The 26,237-nt window shown below is 35.0% G+C and overlaps 1 protein-coding gene across 8 annotated transcripts in view; it reads left to right on the forward strand.

The window, feature by feature from the left end:
• ATP9B (ATPase phospholipid transporting 9B (putative)) overlaps positions 1-26,237 on the forward strand; it is a 167,107-nt gene that overhangs the window by 39,652 nt on the left and 101,218 nt on the right. For all 8 annotated transcript variants that reach the window (XM_080339199.1, XM_080339205.1, XM_080339204.1 and 5 more), the window contains 3 exons: positions 3,627-3,685; positions 11,041-11,092; positions 25,922-26,016. In XM_080339199.1, the coding sequence (XP_080195325.1) occupies positions 3,627-3,685; positions 11,041-11,092; positions 25,922-26,016 (206 nt within the window). The remainder of the gene's footprint in view (positions 1-3,626; positions 3,686-11,040; positions 11,093-25,921; positions 26,017-26,237) is intronic.

A 26,237-nucleotide genomic window follows, 5' to 3' on the forward strand; every position in this document is an offset into this window, starting at 1 on the left:
CTCTCCAGAGTTTTATATTGGTGGCTAAAGACTAACCTCCAGTCACTTTTTGTAAGACAGAATTTGAAAGAAGGACCTGAGGACAACGTTTCCACTGAAAGATCAGCATCCTCCCTTTGGCCTCACTGTAGCTTTAAGCTTTCCTCTGCTGCCCCACCCAGCTTCCCATTATATTATGTATACTCTAATTATGCTGACAACTCAGGCTAATAGATGCCAGGTAAAACTGTCATATGGCATATGGTCTGTATTTGACTCCTTCAATTCAAAAGTTTTATATTTATGGGTTAGAGACAAGCTTTGTTACCAACTCTAGAAGCAGTGCTTCAGACAGTACTCAAGGTACCATGAGTAAGATGTGATAGCAAATTAAAAAGAATCTGAAAATGCTATCAGGAGTAGCTTGCACACAGGTAGTAGAGACACTTTCTAATAAAAAGATACGATGTCGTTTCTGATATAGCATATACCTACATTTTGTTTACTTCATTTCTTAAATTTTTATGTGCAGTACTGGTTAGCACGTATGAGATATTTATTAGTTTTTCAAATCATTGCAATTCATTTCAAAAGGCTGTATCTTGGGAGTATAATGAATTACTACAGACACATTTCAGTATTCCAGTTCTGCATAATTCTATATGTTGCTTTAGGCGGAAGCCTTGAGCTATGGTGGACTATAAAGTCTGGATGCACAGCTACTTCTCACAGCTTTGGACTTTTTATTTATAATTACACAGATGGCGAAGAGTGTTTAGCTACGGAGATGTTTTTAGAGAAAAAATAGTTTGCAAAAATAATTTATGCAGTGAATAAAATTCAGTGTCTTTTTTCTAAGTGCATCTTCACTAAGATGTAGTATTGCATTATTTTAATGTTCTCTGAAATAGTATCTAATGATTCTCATTTTTGCTAGTCTAAAGGAAAGTGTTATTTGTTGACTTCTTAAAATTTAACCCACTTTTTGAGTTACTGCCACATTTTAACATTTAATTTCTAATGGAATATGCCCTGCCATTCAGACTCATTGTAGGATTGGCTTGGATGCCACAGGCCACTTCTTTATGTGTGGGGATATACAGGATGCTCTAACAAGACATGTTAGTGTGTAATAAAGACAGTACTCTGCAGTATTAGATTACACCAACTAGAAAACAGTCTGATAAGGAAACTTCAATACCCAGTGTGAGATTTCCAGGATTGCTACACTGAGTACAAGCAAAGGTGCTGTCTGGGCTCCTGTTGGTGTACTCAGCACCAGGAGTCATTGCTTTTTGTCTGCCCTACATCATGTTGCAAATGTATGTTCTACCTTCTCTTATCCTCTGAGGCTTACTGTTGTTTGATCTTTACTATAGATGCTGTTAGAACAGCACTGTGGAAAATTCAGTTGTTTAAGTTGGTAAAATTGCTAGTAGTTGCATTTGATTACTATCTTTCAGTAGTTTCAGTTGTACATGACTGAGTAGGTGGCATAGATCTAAGACTTAACACAACTGGTACTAGTATTTTTGTCAGTTGATTGATTTGATTATCACACTGATAAATGGATGAAAATTGCTAGTGGAGGAATTGAAAACAAGATAGGAAATACTGTCCTTTTGGTAAAGCTAGCAGACTTGGAAAGCAAGTAAACCTTATGATGTTTTTCTGGTATATACTATTCACTTCTAGTCAAAACTTGAGAATTTATGAAGAGAATTCACAGGCTCATGTAGTTAGGCAGACTAAGTGTGTTGATTTGGTATCAGACTGTTCTTTTAGTGGTTGAGCTTTATTATTAGTTACTTTAGCTGAAAAAAAAAAAAAGTTATTGAGAGATTGACACTAACTTAATTTCCATAGGTATCTTGGAACTCCTGTAGAGAACTGCTAGTGTTTCTTCCTATAGCTTCTTGTACCTTGGTCTTCTGCTACTCCCTTTGCCCTCACAAATGTGTTATGGCAGAGTTAGGAGTCAGACTGAATTTGAAGCTGGGAGGGTGAAAAATTGAACTGGTGTGAAAGATCATTATCAATAACAAAGACTGGCTTTCAGAAATAACTTTGCAGACAGGCCAGACAAAAGTTCTGATTTTCCTCTGGCATTATACATTTTAGAAGTGCTAATATAATGGAAAAGGTATTTAAAAATTAGCTATAGGAACACATTGTTGACCAAATGAAATATAAAACAACTGTTACTTTTGCATGAAGTGCAATTTTAAAGAGCAAGTACTGAAAATAATTGCTCATAACATGAATCTTAACTACCTTAAAGTAAATACACATGTAAGTAGGTGTAAGGAGTTTTTGAGGTTAACTACCTGAGGGTTATGATGGGGAGGTCTCATGGATTTGGAACAGATATTAGTTTTTGTTTTATACTTTGAGGGATGATATAATGCACATTGACAGATCTCGTATTTATAATGCTATTGATTAAACTCCAAACTGATTGACACTCATCCTATGCTTTTGGTGGTCTCCTATTCCAGTTTGCTTCAGTCTGATTTTTATTTAGAACCCTAACACCTTAGCATGTTTTGACATACTTGTCATCTAATACCTGCTGATCAGATACCTGCTGCTTGGAATCATGATAGTGTTTCTGATGGGAAAAGATATTTCGTATAGGTATGTGTTTCAGCTTCTCAGGCTGTGTAAATATGTATGTGTTTATATCCTGAGTTAACAGGTTCTGAATTTGTCACCTGTTATATCTTGGAAAGGGATATTCCTATGTCATCATGACTTATTTGTCTATAAGGGGGTTTTGTTGTTGTTTTTAACCCAAGGAAGCAAATGTTTCTAGGGTTGTACCAAGGACCTGGGCCTAGAACTCTTGAATTCTAATGAGATAAAAAATATCTCGTTTTGGGAAGTAGCTTAACCTCTCTGTCTCAGTTTTTCAGTCCTTCAAATAAGAATGTTAAATCTTAAGTCTTACAAATATTAAACCACTACAGAACATACAGAAATTAAATTTGTATGTGTGCTGTGTATAGTTTTGAATGAGTTGTTCACAGCAGTTACTGAATGGGCAGCTCTAGAGAATGAAAATGCTCTATTTCAGCTTTTGATATTTTGCTTTTCTAAAATGAAATCTTCAGGCATTCTTCTGACTCAGGAGTCTTCTTTTCCACTAAAATTGCCAACAAATGTCAGACAGTGCCAATGACACGAGTAACTGCTGTGGCCCAGCAAAGCTACCTGTTGGTAACAGGGCTGTGACAAACAACTCGTACGTGTGAGAATGCTCCGTGACTGTAAGCCTGACAACTCTTGATTTGTCAGAAATAGCAGCACTGTCTGGTAGCAGTTGTAAAAGACTCCTTTTTCCAATTTTAAAACTTCACTATTGATACTATGGATGAGACCTGAGCATCTCCTGTACATTTTTTTTTCTTCTCTGATACTTCTACAGTAGCTAACTGGTTATAAAACTGTAAACTTTTTAAACCAGTGAATGACTTATTCAAATAGATGAAATCTACTTATTAATGTGTTCATCAGAGATCCATTTTGTATAAATTGTAACATTTTCACCAAACAGTAACATCTTTAACTGGCATTCTTGGATTTATATTCTTGTGACTCTTTATTAATGTCTGCCTAAGTTGATTACATTTCTTCTTTTTTTTAAGGTAAAGTGCAAGTTAAGAGTTCAGACATACAAGTTGGAGACCTCATCATAGTGGAAAAGGTTGATACTTTTTAAATATATTTTAGAGACTAAAAATTATTAACATGCTAATTATCTTCTAAAGAAAAGTATGTTGAGGTACTTATCTGTGAAGTACTAACTAGCTACTATTTTAATTCAAGTCTTATTTGAGAATCTTCAAGGAAGTCTGTTTTTGGATTAATTATAAGCTTAATTGAATGTAAGCATTTTTATTTTACAAGTTGGTATATGTTTAAATTTATCTAGTAGAAGGAAATACAGTTACTGAATTAAATTCTCTGGCTTGTGCTCTGGTGAGTGTTCTAAGCTGTCTAATTATTGATATCTTCCTTCTGTTGCTCAGTGTTTTTCTATGTCTGAAACCTTCAAGGATAACTTTATTTTTATATTAATATATTCTGTTATATAATATTATATTATATATAACTAAATAATACAGAAATATATATATATATATATTTAAAAGGAGAATAACCTTTACAGTTTGATTGCAAATGGTGAGTGAGAGCTATGAACTTTTTTCCTGTCTATGTTAGTATTATAATAAAGGCAGTGTTGCTTATTTCAGATGGCTTTCTGGGATGTTAAGAAGTTATTGTGACCTTGGAAGTCAACATAATCTTCTTGTCAGAGCAAACTATTTTACTTAAATTCATTCTGGAAAGGTGAATCACTTTGTGGGTGCCAGCAAGTGATTCTCATCATGCTTTATATCAGAGAGCTGATCCTTGGAGATGCTGGAATGAGGCACCTCAAGCTGAGGCTTGTATCTGCAGCTTTTTTTGAAGTGTTGTATGGCCAGCTTGGCAGAAGAATCTTTAGTTGGACTCAGTGACTAGACTTTTCTAAACTTCTCAGTGGTTTTGTGCCTATGTAGTGGAGTAAATGTTTTTATAATAAAAGAAAATCCTTCGGCAAATATGCCCTCCTGATACTTTTTTTTTTTTTCTTTCTTGTTAGTAATGACTCCTTTTACTTTGAGAACTCAAATTGTTACTGGATAGAGATTACTTTCTTTTTTTCAGCCCTACATAAAAAACCCTTCTATTTGTTTTGGAAAATGTCTGTTTCCCTTCCTTTCTGTTTCTTCTATAGTCCAAATAAAGAACAATACAGATGAGTCTCATTTAGTTTCTTGCTCTCAGTTTAAAATATATCTATTTTCATGTAGTTTGTACTGTTTCTTGCTTTTTTCTTTTCTCTCTTTTGTCTGCTATCTGTACCCAATATCTTTTTGAGCCTGTCTGACCAGCATATACTAGTGTAGACAAGATTAGCACTAATGTTATTAGATCATATATTGTGAGTACCTGAAGTCTCTAATGAAAAAAAGCAATGTTTAAGGATTTAGGGAAATAATTACTAGAGTTCTTTTGATGAAGATTTTACTTGGGTATTTCAGTAAGATGCACATAATTGTTTGAATGTTGTATTTCAGCTTCAAGCTCCCTCCTGTGCCAGCAGAGCTTGGTTTATTTTCAGCGTAGCTGGGAATGCCTTCAGACTAATGAAATTAAATGTTTTCTGGTTCTAAAAGTGTATTTTGTTGGAGCAAGCAGTTTTCAATTTCAGAGTATGACTGTTAAGCCAAAGAACCAGTCAGGAGTGAAATGTTCAATTGCTCACTCTAATGGCAAAGGAACAAGTTAACATTGTATTTGACTGGAAGATGCATCAACAGCATTTCTGCAGTGAAATTAGTGGCTCATTTGAGCTAAAGATCCATATGTTAACTAGTGACTGCATCAGAAATACTAACAACTTAAGTGAAAGGCTTTTCTATATTTAAGCCTTGAATATCCTTCAATTATTTTCCTTTTTTTTAATAGGCCTGATTAATTTCAAAGCAGCTCTAAGCAACTGCACTGTGCTTAAAACAGTTTTGTTCCAAGTAATATATCTATTGTTTCAGCTTAAAAATTTGTAATGTGCCAATAGTAGGGCATGAAGAGGCCTGAACAGAAGAAAATATTGCCTGTTTTTAAAAGCTAGAAGACATTTGTTCATGTTAGCTGGAAAACAGTCTCCTGCCTCAAGCAGACAGGCTACTTCCTAGATGTTCTACTTGGCTTGTGTTAAGATATATTTTTAGTTTCCAATAGGAGCACAAGTGTGCACAGTGTTCCTAAAAAACACAGTTGAAGAGATGTGTTGATGAGTTCAGATACTGTTATTTAGACACAGTACCTTATTGACGTGTAGCTTATTGACAGTTTGGAATACATTTTGGAGATGTGAAAAGGGCATGAAATTTTATAACACATTAAATTAACAACATGTAGTTAATAACATTTAATAATACATCATAATATTTTTAAACATGTGGACAGTAATGCCTTAATTGAAAACTGAGAGCTTCTCTTGGAGCTGTAAAGGGACATAATTGTTTTTTATTAATCTCAGGTGTAAAGTGAAATTAATTCAGTATTTGTAAAGATTGCAGTTAATGCTAGCATGCAGCATTGCACAGCATGAAGATGCAAGAAAACAACTGGAAAGTCCCTCTTCTCTTTATAACTCAGAAGCGGGAAGGAATATTTTAGTAAATGAGAAAAGTACCTTGGAGAAGAAAGGACAGTAAATGCAAAATTCTGAGGGTCTGTAGCTATGGGCAGTTGTAGGGGAATCGGAAGACTGACTGGGAGCTGAAACAGCTTATGTAAATAACAATTTCATTATAATAGCCTGAAAAAAAATGAAAAGTAATTTCAAGGCTATTAGAACTGGTATTTTTCAAGTGAATATTGTAGCCTATGTTGCAGGGGAGTAGAGGTGAGTTTGTGCGTAGTTTTCCAATCTGGCTGGTGTTCTTGGATGTCATGGAGTTCACCATGAGATCCCAGAAACTGGGGAAGCATTTACCTCATGTTGAGCATTGTCTTGCCATAGTTAGATCTCTATAAATGAATCTCTAAGTCTGTGGCATAGATAAACACTGAGAGAAATAGAAGCTCTCCTTTCCTGGAGCTCTAATTCTGCCCAGACTTACGCAAAACAATGTATTCAAATCATTTTCATGACTTATTCAAATTTCAGTATATATCAGTAAAGATTTCTAGCTTTATCTCCATGGTAATTGAGATTACATAGTTTCTTCATGGGTTTCTGAATGCTTGAAGTTGTATGTGTTGTCATTTTAACTTGTTCCAATTTGATAAATATGACATGAGAGGGCTAACATGATTGACATATTGCTGCTGTTTGTCTGTGATAATGTACAACAGAACTTAATTTTCTCCATAATGAGGTGTTAAAGATTTTTGTAGCATGCTTGCCATCTGTTTCTGCGTTGTCACTCTTTTTTAGTGACTAGGTATGTCTTTGGAGGGGGATCTTTGCTCTCCAGTGTTAGAAGTAATAGTGACAACGTTCTTTGATATCTAATACTTCTCTAGTACAGTTCTGCCCACTTCCAATATATGGAAATCCTGATGAAAAATGAGATAAATAAATACTGTTGTCTTTTTGGCTTCTATTCTTTTTTTCCTGAGGCATAAAGTACTGACAAGACAGTCTCTGGCTTTCCCTACATGGAAGGATACATTCAGATATGTTAATACAGAAGAGTTTATGTTGTTTTACAGAAAAGCAAAACAAACAGGGAACACATTAAAAAGACATCAAATCAAGATCCATTTTTTTCTGTTAAAATGTGAAAATGATGACGTAACTAATTTGATTGCGGTCTGCCACTTCCTCAAGGGGGCCGATCTCCTCTCTCTGGTGACCAGCAACAGTACACAAGGAAGTGGAATGAAGCTGCATCAGGGGAAGTACAGGCTGGATGTTAGGAAAAGGTTCTTCACTGAGGTGGTTGGTCACTGGAACAGGCTCCCCAGGGAAGTGGCCACAGCACTGAGCCTGTCAGAGTTCAAGGAGTATCTGGATGACACTCTTCATCAAATAGTTTATTTTTAGGTAGTCCTGCAAGGAGCAGGGAATTGGACTTGATGATCCTTGTGGGTCCTTTCCACCTTGAGATATTCTACTCATTTTTTTCAGGCCTAAAGTCTTGAACATTGGATAGCAAGTACCAAATAAATGTTTAACTTTCCCAACATGAAACATGCATTCACCATGGAAGCTGGCAATCGTTTCTAAAAACCTGATGCCTCATTTGGATTAGTACTAGAAATTCTATTTAATGCAGTACTAGATGACTTGACCGCTATTTTTGCAAAATTTTTGGCTGTTGGTCAAGTGTTTTTGCTTGTTTACAAGTAATTGAAAGTTTGTAGGCATGAAGCCAGTAACCTGAAACTTACATAATGGATTTATGTCAGAGCTGGCAGGGAAGCTGCAAAAATGTATGGCTAATCTATATGAAGACTGGATATCTGTTTAATTGCTATTGTCATTTAAGGATAGATTTATTTAATTTTCAAGCTGCATTTTTCCCTTCCTCTTTTTTCTTTCCTCTAATAGGTGCACAATAATATATATATATATTAAGGTTAATGTTTTTACTGCATTTTTTTTCCAAACCTGAATATAAGATTTCTGGTTGAATCATGGATAATACATTTCATTACATGTTTAATTGTTTTCTATTATAAGACAAGATTCAAAAAAATGCTGTACTAGCTGTAGCTGCAGGTGAGCAGCCCCTTTGAAGGTGACTACTGTTGACAGACAGGCACATTAATTTTTAGCTCTTTGTGCTTTTATAAATAAACAACAATTGGTGCAAATCAGGAAGTATCCATGCATGAAAATGCATAATTTTGAGATATGCATAGGGGTTTTTCCCAACCACATAGGATTTTTAGGTAAACCAGAACATGCATATATTTTCCAGTGTTTCCAAACTTGCTTGTTTTTCAAGTGTCTTGTTTACTTGATATAGTACCATCCCTGTAGCACTTCCTGGCACCTCTGTATGGAACAAGTTAGGAGTAATGGAAAAGTTTGCCTGCAGTATCCTGGATATTTTGTGGTCAGATACAATATTGCTATATGAGTATTGCTTCTCAAGAACTGAGGCAAATGTTAGAGTACGGCATTATATGCAGGGGAAAAGCATCAGCTTCTTCAGTGTTGTTTTCTGGTATAAATACACATTCTCCATTGCAAATGAGACTGTGACATTTTTCACTCTCTGAACTGATTTTTATGGATAGTTAGGCATACTAGTTTGAAGGTCCCACATGCTAGGTGTCTGTCATATCCATGAGATAAAACACTGCTTTGTATATTTTTACCTGTTTTATTGGAAGGGACTATGAGTGTATGTCCTTCTAAGATTTTGTTGTTGTTGTTTGACATGCAGTGATGAAGTGGAAGTGCTGTCTTCAAAAATTTAAAAGGTGGAGGGTTAAAAATGAGAAACTACATGTCTGGTTTCAAATCAAACCAGCCTGAGGATGCTAGGTTTCTTTCTGTTTGTACCAGTGTTGTGTTCTTAAATGTTGAGATGGCAGACTGGCTTGACTCAAATGAACAAAAATACCCCTCTGTGTTTGCGTTGATTCTTCTAGGAGTTTTTTGAATGTGTTTGCTGTGGTCTGGACTATTACCTAGCTTACTGTTTAAATAAGTACATTCAGAGCTGCTACATGCTGAACACACTTGAATTTCATGTAAAGATCATTTCAAACCCATTAAATTTTTCTTTGATAGTTACATTGTTATAATAACCCATAGAATTTGTGTCTTCTGCTTTGGTATGGTGAATCAAAGTATTATGACTAGGATTACCCTTATAAAATTTATAGGTGAGGTTCTATGCCACTTTCAGTATGTGAGATGTTCCATTGCTTAATGTCTTGAAGTTGTCAGAATAGCTTGACCCCACATTTGTTGTTGTTTCTTCTAAATAAAGTAACTAAACAGTTTTCTATAGCTGGTAGTTTATGCACAAAATAGAGCCACAATTAAATTATTATTTCTGTATTAATTTTGCAATTTGATGATAACTGAAGCGTGAAATGGGAAGTGTGTAGCTCTGAAATGCTTATATACTGACATGCTTCTTAACTTTTTGTGTTGAGTAAATTCAGCTAAGTTATAAGGCTGAAATGCATGAAGTTTGTGTATGCCACATTTATTTTCTTTTCCCCTCAGACAGTTGAGCTCTTAAAAAAATAAAAGATATCCTTAGCTATTTACTGCCTTTCACAGTAATATCAACCAAGTATAACAGGAAAACCTGAAATTTATTCTCTAACAGAGTTACTTTCTATGTGAAAAATATCCATGTTATATCCTCTTAACAAGTAAACTGAGAAATATTTTAGCATGAAACTAGTAAAACCATTGCTAATAATCCACTGAGGTTTCTAAATTGATTAAAGGTAGTCTGCAAATGAAATGAATCTCTGTGTTTAGCTTCAGTATCAAACAGTACAACCTGTCATACTGGACGTAAGATGTGATGGAAGAAACTGCAGTTCAATATGGTGTCTTTTCTCATTGCTCTGTCCACTGTTCACTCTGGTCCCTGTTGGCTTAGTCAGTTGCCTTTTTTCCAGTCCTGTATCTCTTTCAGGTTTTGACATGTTGTTTATTTTTACTTCCTTCAGTTCTTCATTCTTAAACATTCTGTTGGCAAGGTATAACTGGTGCTGGTAGATCCCTTGTTAACAAGTGATGAGAGAACCAAGGATTTGGGTAGTCATGTAGCAGACAGGGTGTGGATGGGAGAGTGGGATTGTTCATTTTGTTTAATATGCAAAAGCTTAATTGCCTTTTCTGTGGTCAACAAAAAATGATTTGATACAGATAGTTTTGTGCTTGAAAGGGAGTAGGCAGAACAGGTGTGCAGATGTACCTGAGTCTGCATATGGCTCTATGCCTTAGGTACAGATGAAGAAATTTTATTAATTTTTGTCTTTGAAAAGGAAAAGTTTATAGATATGTGAACTAGGATAATGCTGTTCCCTGACTTGTTGTTTTCTCTGTGAATGTATGTGTGTGTTGGGAGAGAGAATACTTGGTATATACATAATGTTTGCAATTTGAGCACCAAGACAACATGTTTTAAATTTCTTTGTTTCTTCTATTATGTATGCTGAGTGTCAGAGTTTTGCTCTGTGAAGTTATTTAAGATGTTTCAATTAGATATTTATATTCTTGAAGTATTGTTTTCAGTCAAGGAAATGTAAATCTGTTGTAGTTGTTCAGGTATTTATAATTCATTTATAAAGAACATCTGAAAGGATTAGCTGTTGTCTGCTTATTGTATAATTTTTCTAAAATATTGATTTCTGAATTGCAAATGTTGAATGTAAAGTGCTGTGAGAAATCCTATTTTAATTGAGTTTCAATCCAAGTGTGACCTTTCAGTGACAGATCTTACTGGACATTGGATTGGAATTCACTTTTTTTTTTCCTACTTAAAAAAATACTATTTTTTTCTTTCCTGTTCTCCTCAGAATCAACGAGTCCCATCTGACATGGTGTTTCTCAGAACATCGGAAAAAACTGGTATGTTGTAATAATTCAGATTGATTACATGATAAAGTTTGTGATTGTGGTAAACCTTTAGAGTGTGCATTGTGACGAATTTGAAGTGGTCAAATAGATTGATGGTAGATCTACCACCTTCAGATTAATGGGAGAAGGTCCATATGTAAGAAATACAGCATGCTTGGACTGTAAAACAAGAGAAATCTTACAGCGAGTGTGCAACCTTTATAGATATGTGCCTCTAAATAGATGATTTTTATAAATTGTTACAACAAAATGTTTGGATGAAGCAAATATTAAAACACTTTATATTAAAAAGACTGTACTTGTTTAGTATAACTTGACAGTATTTTAAATTATTTATGACCAATCTTTATCTTGCAACAAACATATAATCTGACTGTATGTCAGCTACTAAATTGAAAAGAACTGAAATCTGAATCTACTAGTATGTGATTAAAACATTTTAAAAAAATATTACAAGGACATAAAAACCTGAAATAAATTATTTTTTTAAAACTTCCTTTTTGATCAGTCAAAAAAAGAATCTTGAGTGAGAGAAAGAAAAGTACTTCTCATTAACTCTGTTTTTCTTCACATGGTGACAGGGTTAATCTTTGAGAAACAAACATCTCCTTTATAGGAACCCTGTAAATTATAGCTTTTTAAATTAAAGTTTAGAAATTGCCATTGGATGCCCCCAGTATAATGCATATGAGCTTCCCTCCTTTATGTTTACCATTTCTCTTCATATCCTCAAGAACTATCTGATATTTGTCAGACAGCACTAAATTTCACGAAGCTAATAGCTGCAATATTGGTAAAGCCTGGATTAGTGGCACTTGCTATTTCACTGTGGCACTAGCGTTCTGTATTTCAGATAAAAAGCTAAATTTGCAGAGATGATTTGCAAGAGAAGACAAAAATATTTCTGACAACCTACAGAAAAATACTAGAGCTATATATCTGCTAAAAGAAGAAGAAACTACTGTATAGTTACTGTGTTTTGCTAATGACTTCCAAATGCTGATTAGATGCACTGGTCTGAACTGAAAAACTTTTGTAATAGTTGTTGGGAAGGAGTGAGTGAGGGTCCTGCTTGCTGTAGAGCAGTGTTTAGATCACTTAAAGAGAAGTGTGACTTGAGTTGGATGCAAGGTTACCTCTATTACTTACTGCATGGAGGAAATATGCCAAGCAAAATCAGCTGTGAGTTGGTTTAGAATGATTATGATATGGGACAGGAGATGTGGAAGGGTAGAGAGAGGCACTCCCATCGAGTGACAAGGTTCAGAATGGGGCCCCTTGCTTTGTAAACTCCTCAGAGAGTGGTTTAGGTGTGTCTGGATCCAAACTTAGCCCTAGACTTGATTAGCAGTTCGTGTCTAAGAGACATAGAGGGTAAGGGAAAATAGGTAAGGGATTATGTATATTTAAGGCCAAATTATTATATGTGCACACCCAATTCTTTATATTGATTGGCTAGGATTTCAAAGTTTTGTCATTCTTCATCTCAACCTCCTTGCCTCCTTTTGTAGGGGGCCTGGTGTCAGTTCACTCCAAAGTCTGGTCCCAGGTCTCTTGAAGCAAGCTCTCAAGCATCGAAATTCATTGACAATGAGGATGGGATCTCAGGTCTCTCCAAGAAAACTCTTCAGGCATCAGAGTTCGCAGAAATAAATAATTTAATGGACTAGTACAGCAGCAGGGTGGGCTTGAGCTGGGTGCCTTTGCAGAGGTCACAGACAAGCATAGAAATGCCTGGGCTTTTATACCTTTACAGACTATTTACCTGCCTCTCACACCATGATTCTGTCCAGTAGTAATATTTGAGTCTGGGGTCTTGCTTCTCACTGAATCATTTTCCTTGACCTCAGACAGCCCCATGTTTTGTTTAGCTGTAGATATTGTTTACAGTCCATATCCACTTTGTGCCTGCCTTGAAGGTGTTTTTTTTATCTGAATGAATCCTGTTATGCTCAGCAAAGTGCAAAACAGGCGTTATAGTGCAGGTGCCCATGATGCTTGTAGCCAGTAGCTTCATGCTTGCTTTGAAAGCGTTGTTTTGCCTGAGAAAATTCTGTTCTCAGTAAAGTGAAAAACAGGCCTTATCTTGCATATGGTTGTGATGGTTTGTAGCTTCTTTGTGTTCATTAAGTACATACAAGTTGAGTGAATGTGAGTGGAAATATACAACATACAGTTCAAGATGTCAGCAAATTTAGCTTACTAACATGAAGTAGGCAGTATATTAAAAATCACATGACCGTATAATTCTATTTAAAACCATTTACTTAAGCTAAATGATTAATATTAAACTTAAATTTGGCTCATCCAGTGATCTGTGAGTAGTAAAAGATCATCGCCCCACAGCCAGCCTATTTAGCAGAGAGAGCTCACTGTAGCTCACCCAGGTTGTCATATTTATGGAATAAAGCATTTGGCTTGTAGTCAAATTTCACACAGTGGGAAAGGTATTCACGAGGCTCCCTGCACCCACCACTGATCAGTGTTCAGTGCTGTTCTGCTTCTTTGTGGCTTTCCTAAAAGGAGTTCTTGGCCCAGGCCCAGCTGCAGCTCAGGCCTTTACCTGAACAAAACAAGTTCTTAAATTACATGTTTTGCATATATGCGCTACAGCATGTTTTCCTCCCTGTTAATTCCTAAATTCCTGGTTTCTGTTTGTGAGCTTATAAAACACTGTAGTCTCCCTTCTCTGTAGTACTATTAGTTGAAGGATGGATCACAGGTATGGTTGTCAATGAACAATACAGGCCAGAAATGCATTTGCACAGGATACCTCCATGTCTTCACTGGAGTATATATGAACAGTAAATCTTGAAGGACCACAACTGATGTAAGTTAAACTAGCTCTTTGTCAAGATATAGATGGGGGGAGAAGATCAGAAATGTGTATAGAAAAACATTTTTGAAAGTAAAATTCAGCAAGTCTACTTCAGTGTGTAAATCTATTTCAGTCAGCTTTCTTAGAATCTCACAATTATATTTTTCCTGCAAGAAGCTCCATTAATTTGCTATTTAGAAAATAAAGCTACTTATTTTAAAACTGTATCAGGTTGTAACAATAGACTTTCTGTAATTCATTAAAAAAAAAGCTTGTGAGCACTTTGAAAGAGTTGTGTACCTACTAGGTAAACGTTGAGTATAATGTAAAGTGAGTAAATTGAGCGAAATCTTCCCAGAATTCTGATATAAATTATTTTATATACATTTATGCTGCACATGGAATGTGATTTTTAACATTGAAAATGCACTTTCTATAGGCATGCAGCAGGTTAAGTAGTTATATTGGTGTTACACTTCTTTAAAAGCAAAACAAAGAAACAAACAAAAACCACAAGAAAAAAATCCCCAAACTTCAAGCATATGGCAGTAATTGCTTTTTGACTGAAGAGTGAACACTTACATCTGTAATTGTTTCTTCCTAAATGTTGCTGTTTTGACTGATTTATGGTTTAATTTATAGCTGGCACTTTAAGTACTTTGTAAAACACATTACTTTTTGTATGGGTTTATCTTCTGTATGTAATTTTATTTTATCTTCTGTGCAATAAAACAGTTTAACTATAACTTGTTAGTATAAACTATAAAGAACAGAGCAAAGAGTTTGAGCAAATCTTAAAATCCAACCTACCCTGTAAGCTTCTTCTGGGGCAAAGTACTGTTTTCCAACTCCAATATTTACACTATATAATAATGTAGTCTGAAGTACTGCAATATCCTATAGCTTCAGTTAAAAAGAAGCAGTTTGAGTTATAAATGGGTAGTTTATGAAGTTCAGCTGAAAACTGTTCTGGCTTCTTTTCATGCAAGTGTGGTATCATTGAAAAAATGAGGCAGTGGTGTGTGCTTGTTTTTCCTCCCCTTGCATTTCCCACCCATCCCTCCAAATTCACTTTGGGTTTTTCAGATAGTTTAAACTCTACATAGGAGAAGCTGAATTTCAGGGAATCAAGCTTATTTTTATAAAACTGTGAGGGGTTTTTTGTTTGTTTGTTTGTTTTACTTTGTCAAGTACACTGCCTTTTATCTAGAATGATACCCTCATATAATCTGATAAAATGACACCAATTGTGTTCATTTATGTAGTTTCTCTAGTTTCTAAGACTCCCATGGATTTTTTAACTAGACTTTTAGCAAAGTTAGTCTAAGGACTAAGGTAGGTGGGTCTTTATTCATGTTTGACAGTCTGTAACATTGATATTCCTCTCTTTCATGAATGGAAGCAGCTAGATGGCTGTTTGAATTTAGAGTTAAGATCACTTCCTGGGGGATGGAGCAGGTAGAAATCACTTCTCAGATGTGAAATTCTTTGCTGCCCTGAGTCTCCTCATATAAGATGGATTTCAACAAGATCATCATTGGCTTCCAAAAAAAATTATTAAGAACAAAACCTCTGGAATAATATATTTGCTTTATATATATTTTAAAAGGAAGTGGGGGGAAGATTAAGGCTGAATCCTGGTTTTGCTCATAATTTATGGCAGAGATGACAAGCAACTTGGAAGCTTTGTCCCATTTATCAGCCTTCCACCAGATTAAAGGAAATGTTTATGCTGAGCTGCCTGCAGAAGATGGTTTAAGCAGACATCATTCTAAAAACAACTGACTACCTTAGTGGAAAGCTGTTATGCAGATGCAGGCAAGATCTCTGTTAAACTATCAGAAAACTCTCTTACTGAAATTAAGCTAGATCCTAAGTGGCGTTGTCAGCCCTTTGTTCCAGCTTGTCAGGGTCCCACTGGACATCCCCCATTGCATAGATCAGTTTCTTGGATTTCACTTATGAAACTCCTTAAAAATGGTGGATTTACTCAGGCATAAATTACTAGTTGCAAACATGTTTATATTTTTCAGAATTGTATTGTGAAGAGCAATCTCACATTAAAATTTGTATTTAAGGGTTTTCACATTTTCAAGTTTTTACTTTAACAACAATGGTACCAATAAGATGTGGGAACAAAATCAGAAAGTAATTTTTATTTTATTTATTTTGAAGCTTTCTAGCAATTCATTTTTGTAGTAATATAACTGCCTCAGGTGTGATATTTTTCAAAAATTTTAACTGTTTTACTAGCATAAACAATGCAATGCAAGTACAGGCTAAGTCATTCATGTAGCTTGATTTGCTCTTGGAAGGAGCTCTGAGTAAACTTGTAAAGCCTTAATCCAGAGCGTGCTTTTTCAAACAAAGTCTGCTAATTTAAGAAAGGACTTACTTTGAAAAGGGTGAATCCTTAAGCATTTCTCCACAGAAAGAGAGTTTTGTGCTGGCAAGTATGTTTTACTTGTTTAGAAGGTCTAGGTTTGTAGATCTGAAAAAGCAATTATTAGTAGAACATTTGTGTATTTATACAACATGCCCAACTCACTGCAAGTAAAAATATAATAAAGGCGATGCAAGCAGTATTTATTTATTTACAACAGTTAGGACTAAGTGATCTACTAACAGCTTAATTGTCTGAGCCCCAGCCTGTTCTGGAACTTCAGGTATTTGAAAATCAAACTAGAGGAAAAAATGTCAGTTTGGAATTCAGTTGTGCGACTGATGTCACTTTCTATATCTTCATAAAACCAACTACTGCAGAATAATACGGCTGAAGGAGTTACATTTTTCACACATCCTGGAATTCTCTATGTTTAGAAAATAAGCCTTATAATACCTACCTGTCTGGGAACTAAAACGCTTTGAAAATCTATTGCTATGGAGAGTGATAAATGACTAAGCTTAGTTTTGCACATACGGCCAGATAAAAGTTTATCTTCAGGGCATGAGTAGCTGCCAACAATCTGTCCAAACTACTTTAATCTCTTTCTATACTTCAACTCCTATTCTTTTTTTAACATTTGATTTAACTCAGGCTTGAAATGTTTTGGTATCTGCTTTAGGCTACTGAGTAATACTGATTCGATGTGATCAGCTACTTGTTTAAGGTATAGTCAGATAGTATGAGTGTTATGTAGTGGAAGGAGGAGTCCTTGGCAGGCTCCTAATTCTCTCTGTCATTGATGTAAAATTACTCAGTAAAATTTTATTAGAAGACATGATTATGTATTTCATTCCCTAATTATTTTATTTTCTGTGTGTACTTTTATGACTAGCACAAGGCATGTGCTTAATTAGATTTGCAGCAAAATAATCAGTAACAGAAATATTTTACGATTTTTTTTGTAGAAGAAAAAATACTAGTAAGAGTTGAAAATTTTGATCTGTAAGGAGGTTGTGTATTGTGTCAGACCTAAGTTTGCCTGTTCCTACTTTCTAGTTGTACTTTGCCAGAATTTCAGAGCATTTGATGGCTTGGCTGGAGTAGTAGTTTGAATATTTTGCAATCCCATTCAATTCCCCCAGTTTTGGGAAACAGCATAGGAAAGCTGAAAGTGAGAATCATCAAAGCTGATCTCAGAGGCAGGGCAAGTCAAGCAAGCAAACTATGTATGCTTATAAGTGAGAGACTGTGGATATGTTGTCAAAGGCTTTGAAAATAAAAGACAATTAATTACCTGTGCAGGAATTAGGCTCAAGAATTCCTTGTGTAGCACCAGTTTATAATATGTTTCCTATAAACTATCTGTTGATAAGACTGATGCTTTGTTATGGTTTCTTAGGGATATTGTAATCTTTACTTTCTGTTAGATTGTTTATTTTTTTTTTTTCTTACTTGAAGGCTTTACTAGGCAAGCTGTTAATGTTAACTTGCTAATTCTTTGAAACAACTGGAAAACATCTCTTGGTGATCCTCACCTTTATTATGAAAAAGGAATTTCTGCATGGCCTCTGAAGTCCTGATTATCAGGTCTAAAGAGGAGTGATTTTTTGCAGTAGTTTTAGAGTTGTCTCACTAAAAACTTAGAAACTATCTTCAGATCAGTCTTAATGTATTCATACAGAAAGGTTGGCTCACACATGTGGATCTGATTCTGACTTTCATATGAGGCTTGAGGTGTGTGGGTGGCAGGAGTTGGGATGGAAGCTTGTGTAGACTTGAATTGCTTTAGTTTAGTGACTCTCCTTCCAATGGTAGACAACCTAAGGTGGAACAACCTGCCTTGTGAGGTGTAGGCAGCTGAGGAGGGCACTGAGTTCTCCTGTACATTTTTTTGATACGAAAAGTGAAGGGAGAAGTTTTTCAGTGTTCTAAGCATGCTGTATGGCAGAGTTTTTGATTTGGTCATTAAACTGAAGATGTAAATAATTCCCATTATCTTTTTTCTATATCACTGGGTTTCTTCATAAAGAGAAGAATAATGAAGCAAAGTGGTGCATCACATCCCATTAAACAGAAAAGATAAACTAATGCTTTTGAGTATCCTTCTGTTTATCTCAAAATAATATCCATCACTATGTTAGAATTTGATAATTTGAATATGAATATAGATGCTTGTGGCTTTTTTGGTTTTTTGTGTGTGCTTGTGTGGGTTTTGTTTGGGGTTTTTTGTGTGTGGTTTTTTTTTTTTTTTTTAAACTTGGAACATTGTTTGCTATATATAAGAGAATTCCATTATGTGTTTAATAAAAAGAAATGTAAAAATTCCTAAAGCGTACTGAATCAATATAGCAATTCAAAAAAGATGCAATGTGATCAAGTTTGGATTTAAAAGCATCTGTGTACTTGTCAATAAGGAACTGTGATGAGTTTGGGGGTATCATATTGACTGCGTATTAATACATAGTGTCCTATAAGACCATCAGCTGATTGTTTAGAATGTAAATGAATCTGTTGACGGATCCAGTGACTGATGGCTTAAATTCCAATTAATCAATTGCTTCATCGGTTTCTTAATTCAGATCAAATATCTCAAGTACACACAGTTCTTTCATGGTCTTAAGAGAAATTAATGCTTTAAAACTAATTTAATCAGTCTTGTATAAATGCCACTACATTTTTTGATGGCATCCTATGTGATGGCACTGTAGCTTAAATGTTTCAGGTGTCTTGGGTTCTTATTCTCCTTAAAAGCTATCATAATTGAAAACATCTTGTTATAGTGATAAATGAAACTGTACTCCAACATGTCATCACAGTGCTGCTATTCATCTTGTCATCAGTTTAAAATTTTCATGCACATAGTCACTTAAGTGATATAAATGATTTAAAAATTAAGTTGTTCGTAAATGACCTGCTGTTAGGTGTGCGAACTCAAGGTCCATTTTTCTTTTGTTGGGTGTATTCTAGTAACCCATCTCTTTCAGTGCTTTCGACTTAAAGCAGGAAGGCCAGTAATATTACCGGACAAGATATAGCATTTTATGACACCATGGTTCCCTGTGGCCTGTTTCCCAGTGACCTATCAATTAATTCATCAACACTTGACACAGACTCTTCACTGTGACACTTATACCAGTTGATCTTAATTTGATTGCCGTTAAAACCTTCCTTTCCTGACAACTGTTGTCAATTATACAAAATAAAATCAAGTATTCATAAGTAGGCTGTAATAGGATATAGGCAGACAGATTTAATAATTCAGTTTTGCTGAGCCTTGAAAGGCATTTGTTGTAGCTGTTGTTCTCATTTGTAAAAAATTCATTGGATAGAGCTCTTGAGAGAGAAGGCACATATAGTTTTATTTATTCGGATTTGACTGAGAGGAGCCCAGACGTGTAGCGATGGTTTAGTATTATCTCTGATTAAGAATAACTGACATGAATTCTTACCAGTTACCTATTATAGAAAGTAAATGTAATTTAATTTTATGATTTTTTTTTTAGACTAATTTAAGTGCACACGCTCTACGATTGTTTTTCAATGATATATCTGTAATGTAGTGTGGAATTCAACCCTGCATTTATGCAGGCAAAACAATACGTTTTCAAGACTGGAGTGCTTGGTCTTGAATATGCTTGTAAAATTTGCATATTCCAGCACATCTGCTATATACAGAGTGTTTCAAAAAGATGGAGCCACTTTCAAAGTATACTGCTTTGGCTCCATCTTTTTGAAACACTCTATACAATTAAATTATACTTGTTTCCCTTTGGATCTTTAGCACAGTATAACATTCAAATGTATTCTATGGCATATTTGAATTATACCTAGAAGTTCTCTTTAGTGCTTATTGGCAAGTCTCTTTTTTTAAGCTTGCTGATATTTGGCAAAAAAAAATGCAAGCAGAAGTCTTTTAACTGTGATGTTCTTCAAGAGAAAGTTAAATACGTTTTTCTGAACTTCTGTGTTGTTAATTGGCTTCTTATATACTATTCTTAACTGTGTATACTGATATTTGTAACAAATACTATGGATAGGTTGCCTGTTAAAGCTCTGTGGAACGGATTTGAATGTACTTGTGAAATCTAAAAATGGAAATACTTCTAATCAGCATTTTACAAGTGAAATTATTTTTTAAATAGGTGTAATTGAAGAGATCATCTGCTGTGAGTGATTCCTCACAGCAAGAGCAGAAAAAGTGAAGGACAAAAGTGTGGAATTATTTTTATAATTATGTCATTCGTCACCCTCCTCTGCACTCTCTCTAGTACTTCAATGTCCTTCTTATGATGAAGGCCCAAAACTGAACACAGTATTCAAGGTGGGGCCTTCTTGATCATGAAGTCTACTGTTCTGTTTTTTTTTAAAAAAAAAAAAAAAAAAAGAGAAAGTGGGAAAGCACTTGCTTTCCAGGACTGGCCAGGTTTTTGGACTAATAGCAATATGAAAAATTAAGATGGTTCACCTCAGATGGATAGGTGAACACAAAAAATAGATGGTAGACCTAGGAATTCCCTAAGCTTATAAGTTTCATAGATATCAACTGAAATGGTTTAAAAATCAGTTTCTTTGGACTTGGGCAGCACCTTGCATGGACATGCTCTAAATTGATAGATGCCTGTCTCCAATTGATTAGGCTAAATGAATATTATATACTTGTAAATTAGTTTAAATGTGCTCATGTTAAGTTTGCACCACTTTTGATAAATGATTAAGCTCTTTAATTCCATTAAATCAACCCTTAAATTCTAATTCATATGATTCCATAAAAATTAACATGCCATGTTCTAAATGCTAGCCAGAATAAGTTATTCCTTAGGGCTTTTTCCTCTGAATTTGGAATCCTCTCTCTTCCATTTCATCTCATGACTTTGAGCTTCTTTCTCTAGATCTTTCTTCTTGGCTGGGAACTGGGCATAGGGAAATGAAAATCAAGTTCTGCATACAGGACAAGTAGGATAGTTTAGTTTCTTACAGTAAGGAAACCATCTTAATTTTTCATATTGCTATTAGTCAAAAAACCTGGCCAGTCCTGGAAAGCAAGTGCTTTCCCACCTTCTCTTTTTTTTTAAAAAACAAAACAAAACAAAACAGTAGACTTCATGATCAAGAAGGTGCCACCTTGAATACTGTGTTCAGTTTTGGGCCTGTCATCGTAAGAAGGACGTTGAAGTACTAGAGAGAGTGCAGAGGAGGGTGATGAAGCTGGTGAGGGGTCTGGAACACAAGTCTGATGAGGAGCAGCTGAAGGAACTGGGGCTGTTTAGCCTGGAGAAAAGGAGAATGAGGGGAGACCTGATCGCTGTCTACAACTACCTGAAAGGAGGTTGTAGCATGGAGGGTGTTGGTCTCTTCTCCCAAGTAGCAAGTGATAGGACAAGAGGAAATGGCCTCAAGTTGCACCAAGGGAGGTTCAGATTGAATATTAGAAAAAAATTCTTCATGGAAAGGGTTGTCAGGCATTGGAACAGCCTGCCCAGAGAAGTGGTGGAGTCACCATCCCTGGAGGGGTTTAAAAGGCATTTAGATGAGGTTCTTTAGGGACATGGTTTAGTGCTAGAGTTAGGTTATGGTTGGACTCAATGATTGTGAGGGTCTCTTCCAACCAAAATGATTCTATGAATCGGGGTGGAAGCTCTGTCTTTTCATGATGCCATTCTACCTACATTTTTTCTTGCCATTTTCAGAATCTGATTTGCAGGGAATTGAGGTATTTGGATTCAGTTCTTCAGTTTTGGATTATTGAAGAATATTATTCCCTTACAGAGAACATGAGGCCATACTTGTGTAACTGGTAGGATATTTTCCTTTTGTCTGATTATTTTAAGACACTATTAGGCTACTAAGAAAAGCCCTGTTGCAGTCTCCTGCTAAAAAGTACAACCTGTATTTAGGTTGAAAATATTCGTTCAGAGCCTTTTTCTTCAGGATTTCTAGAGGTAGGCAGGCCCACAAAAATAGTTACTGATGCACATGTAAATATAAACCATTCCCAGCAGCATTTGACATGTACACGTATGTTCTGAATAAAGGTGTAAGTCTAGCACACAATGAGTAGGTAGGATTCTTCCTGTATTCAGTACATAGCTTTGTTTAATAAATCTAGGCCAGGCATATCATGGCCCTAAATTAGAGCCTTCATAAATGAGCTTCTGTACCTCTTTTTCAAAACACCGTAAAATCTATTGAAATAACCATAAACAGGAAGTCTCTTAATAGTTACCAATGAATCCTTACATTTTAAAGTTATGTACTTACTTCAGGTTCTTAAAATGGCTTTCATAATTTGTATTGCAGGTGTTGCTTTTCCACAGAATTTCTGGACAGGCCTCAAATGGATAGGTGAACACAAAAAATAGATTGTAGACCTAGGACTTCCCTAAGCTTATAAGTTTCATAGATTTCAACTGAAATGGTTTAAAAATCAGTTTCGTTGCACTTGGGCAGCACCTTGCATGGACATGCTCTAAATTGATAGATGCCTGTCTCCAGTTGATTAGGCTTAATGAATATTACATACTTGTAAATTAGTTTAAATGTGCTCATGTTAAGTTTGCACCACTTTTGATAAATGATTAAACTCTTTAAGTATAATTCCATTAAATCAACCCTTAAATTCTAATTCATATTATTCCAAAATATTCATAATAAAATAGGAAATAAGTCAGACATGTTCCCAAAGTTCAACTTTGTCCACGAATGTTGAATGACTGTGTATTGTTATGGGAAAAGTCCATCTGAGTGCCCTCACTGTATAAAGCTAAAAGTTTAATTTTATTTGTTCTCCTTTATATGTAGCCTTATGAAAAAATATTTATATCCTCTTAGAAATTTCTTATGTTCAGTATGGATGTTTTTAAAAAAAGGTATGATTTGATAAATATTTAAAATATTTCATGACTTGTCCTGTAAGCAGCACAGAACTTAAAAAAAGGAACTCTTATTCTTCATGTGCTGTGAAATAGTTGTCAAGTTCAAGAATTATCACTGAGTTCCAAGGGAATAGCAATTCCTGATGTTTGTATGGATTTTATTTTTTCTTGACAATTCATATTCAGCTTAGAAATGTAAGAGATGTTTTTTTAACACTGACCTAAAACATTCTGTTGATGTACATTTAAAAAGTAGTAAAAAATTGTGTGGTGGGTTTTTTTTTTTAAATTTTGTGAATGGGGGAGGGAGGGAGCAATGCTTCCATGCATTTCAAAATGGAGCAGTCACAATACTTATTTTTTTAGACAACTTTGATTTTTAGAAGTTTTATGTTCTGCTGATTTAAATACCTTCAAAAGGTAAAGTATGTGTGATTTCCACACACTGCATAGTGGTGGAATATCTAGGTTTTTATGGGTCCAAGAGCTTGGTAGGGGTGAAGAGTTGTTTTTATACATTGTTTCTAATTACATGTTTAATCTCTCATGTTTATAACTTATTTAAGACAGGTTTAAAATCAGTATCTCATAGTATAAGTTATGTAGTCAAATCTGCTGAAGTATTTGAGGTGGAGATGAGGATTGTATTGCTTCAGGTTTGCTGTTGTGATCACTATCGGAAGCTGACTTGGCAGAAAGCAGTCCGTTTTTCTGGATAAAAGGGAAACAGGCTATGAGATAAGTTATTGATGAAATTAACTGCTGAAGTGGAGAGGAAATGCAGTTGGCCAATACATGTCATAGTGTGAGCTCTATTAAATGAATATATGTGCAGTCAACCATTCACAGGAGCCACACTGGTCTTGAACTGCATTGATCTATAGTATAATTCCAAATTAAGTTGATGGAAGAGAGCAGCTATTGACAGGAACGGTAAAGAGAACCATGAAATGTCTTGTACAGGAAAAGTATGATGGAAAGTAGGCTCATCTATGCTATGGATAGAACATGCAGTGAAATGGTGGTATTTCTAGGTGTTCCTAGGTAACTCGCCTTTAATTATAATGCAATGTATGTCATTGGACTCTTCAAAAAGTGCTTTGTAGTATTCTATTTTTAGAAGGAAACCCATAAAGAATCCTGTCAACAACTTAAAATCAGCTTTTCGAGAACTTTAGATACAGCTTCGCAGCTTGTAGCTCTGAGCTTTTGGTGAGATTTAGTTGTGATAGTGTGTTTTGAGATCTGTTTACATTAACATTTAAAGATTTGTTTACTTAGTATGCACTTAATTTAAATACAGATGTTACATGAAGGCTTGCAAGCTTTTCAGGACCGTTATACAAAAATGCTACTTTGTAGTCAGATATAATGCTACCTTCTAGTCAGATAAAATTTCAGGTGGCTTCTTTCTCAGGCATGTGCTTTCAGACTGTTAGCTCATTAAACTGCTTAATTTACAGACCTTGATGAATAAAACATCAAGTTGTGTTAGATTTTGCCCACAACAGGGTCCATGTGCCCTACAAAAGAAGCTGTCTTTTAATTTTTTGTTCACTTATAGGTGCTGTTTATATATTGCCTGTTAGATTCTAAGCTTCTAGCACATTGTCCTGTTGTCTGTGTAAGACTCAAGCCTGGATAAACTCATTTGCCAGTGTTTTCTTCAGTTTAATTGTTACTGTATCACTTCTAGTGATGAAACTACTTTGTTAGTTTTTATTGGACTGGTTGAAATGTAGAAGGAATGATGGGTATCTATACATGTATGTCTATACACATCGTTTAAAGTTTACAAATAACTAGAAAAAAAATCTATTTTTATTTTACACTCATAGCACACAGTAACAGTAGTGTATACAGTTGTTAGGCTATAGTGTAATTGTAAATGTTTTAATAGGCTTACAATGTTTGTATGCAGTTTTTTTTAAATCTGACATTAGTGACCTATGTAATATTCCAGATTTGGTCATATCCATCAAACTACTTACTGGGGCAGAAGGAGGCTCTGCAGTGATCTTGATTTTCTATTTCTTGAATACTGGTCTTCTATCTGTCCAGCATACTGATTCTCTTCAGTATGTATTAGTCTTTACCTTGAGCTTCCCTTGTATCTTAAGTACAGTGCATGTGTTGTCAGGTTTCTTTAGCCATGCATCCTTGTCAATTACAGTTGATTCAAAATTATTTAAATATAATACATTTGGACCCATATTGTTTTGAATGGTATCCATGTTAAGGATTCATTAAAAAAAAAAAAAAAAATTCAGAGAGGCCAGGAGACTGTCAGCAGTGCAAGCTGTGATGAGTCATACCAGCAAAGAGACAAAAATCACAGGCATCAGTTCATTGTTCTATTGTGTTGGAATTGTACAAGTGACACAATTCCATCAAGAAAAATAAAATTAAACCTGTTTCAACTTCAGCCAGTGAAGTTGTATCTCTTGCTGATAACATTTGGAAAACTGTTTAGAAAATGTTAAGAAACTTGTAAAGTAGGATTTCCCCTCCTGTTCATAAACAGGCATATTGTTAATTTTATTAGAAAAATTGTGCTATCATGAAATCTGGAGCATTCCTAGAAGAAAGCACACAGACATTGCAAAATATAAATCTTCTTATATGTAGCACATTTATTTAGAAATGGTTGTGAATTGCTTTATTTTCACTCTTCTAAATTTTTTAACTCAAACTGAATTTTTTGAGATCTAAAAAATTGGTTTTTATCCCTCTATAACTTCAAGGGTCATGTTTCATTCGAACTGACCAGCTCGATGGAGAAACAGACTGGAAACTGAAGGTTGCTGTCAGTTGCACACAAAGATTGCCAGCTTTGGGGGTAAGCATTTTTATCTGTTTGCTTTTAAAATATCTTCCATATTTGCATATATGTCTCATATATGTAATAATAATTGTCATAATACTGGAAAATATCTGCTAACACAGTCTTAGTTTTTGCAAGAGATATTTCACTGAGTGCTGAATGAGAAGTTGGTTGTGCAAATATTCTTGTTTTTACATTGAAAAGAAACTGAGACAGTACTGGATTTATATCTTTCA

This window comes from Nesoenas mayeri (genome assembly GCF_963082525.1).
Source record: "Nesoenas mayeri genome assembly, chromosome: 2".
In the NCBI taxonomy this organism is placed as follows: Eukaryota; Metazoa; Chordata; class Aves; order Columbiformes; family Columbidae; genus Nesoenas; species Nesoenas mayeri.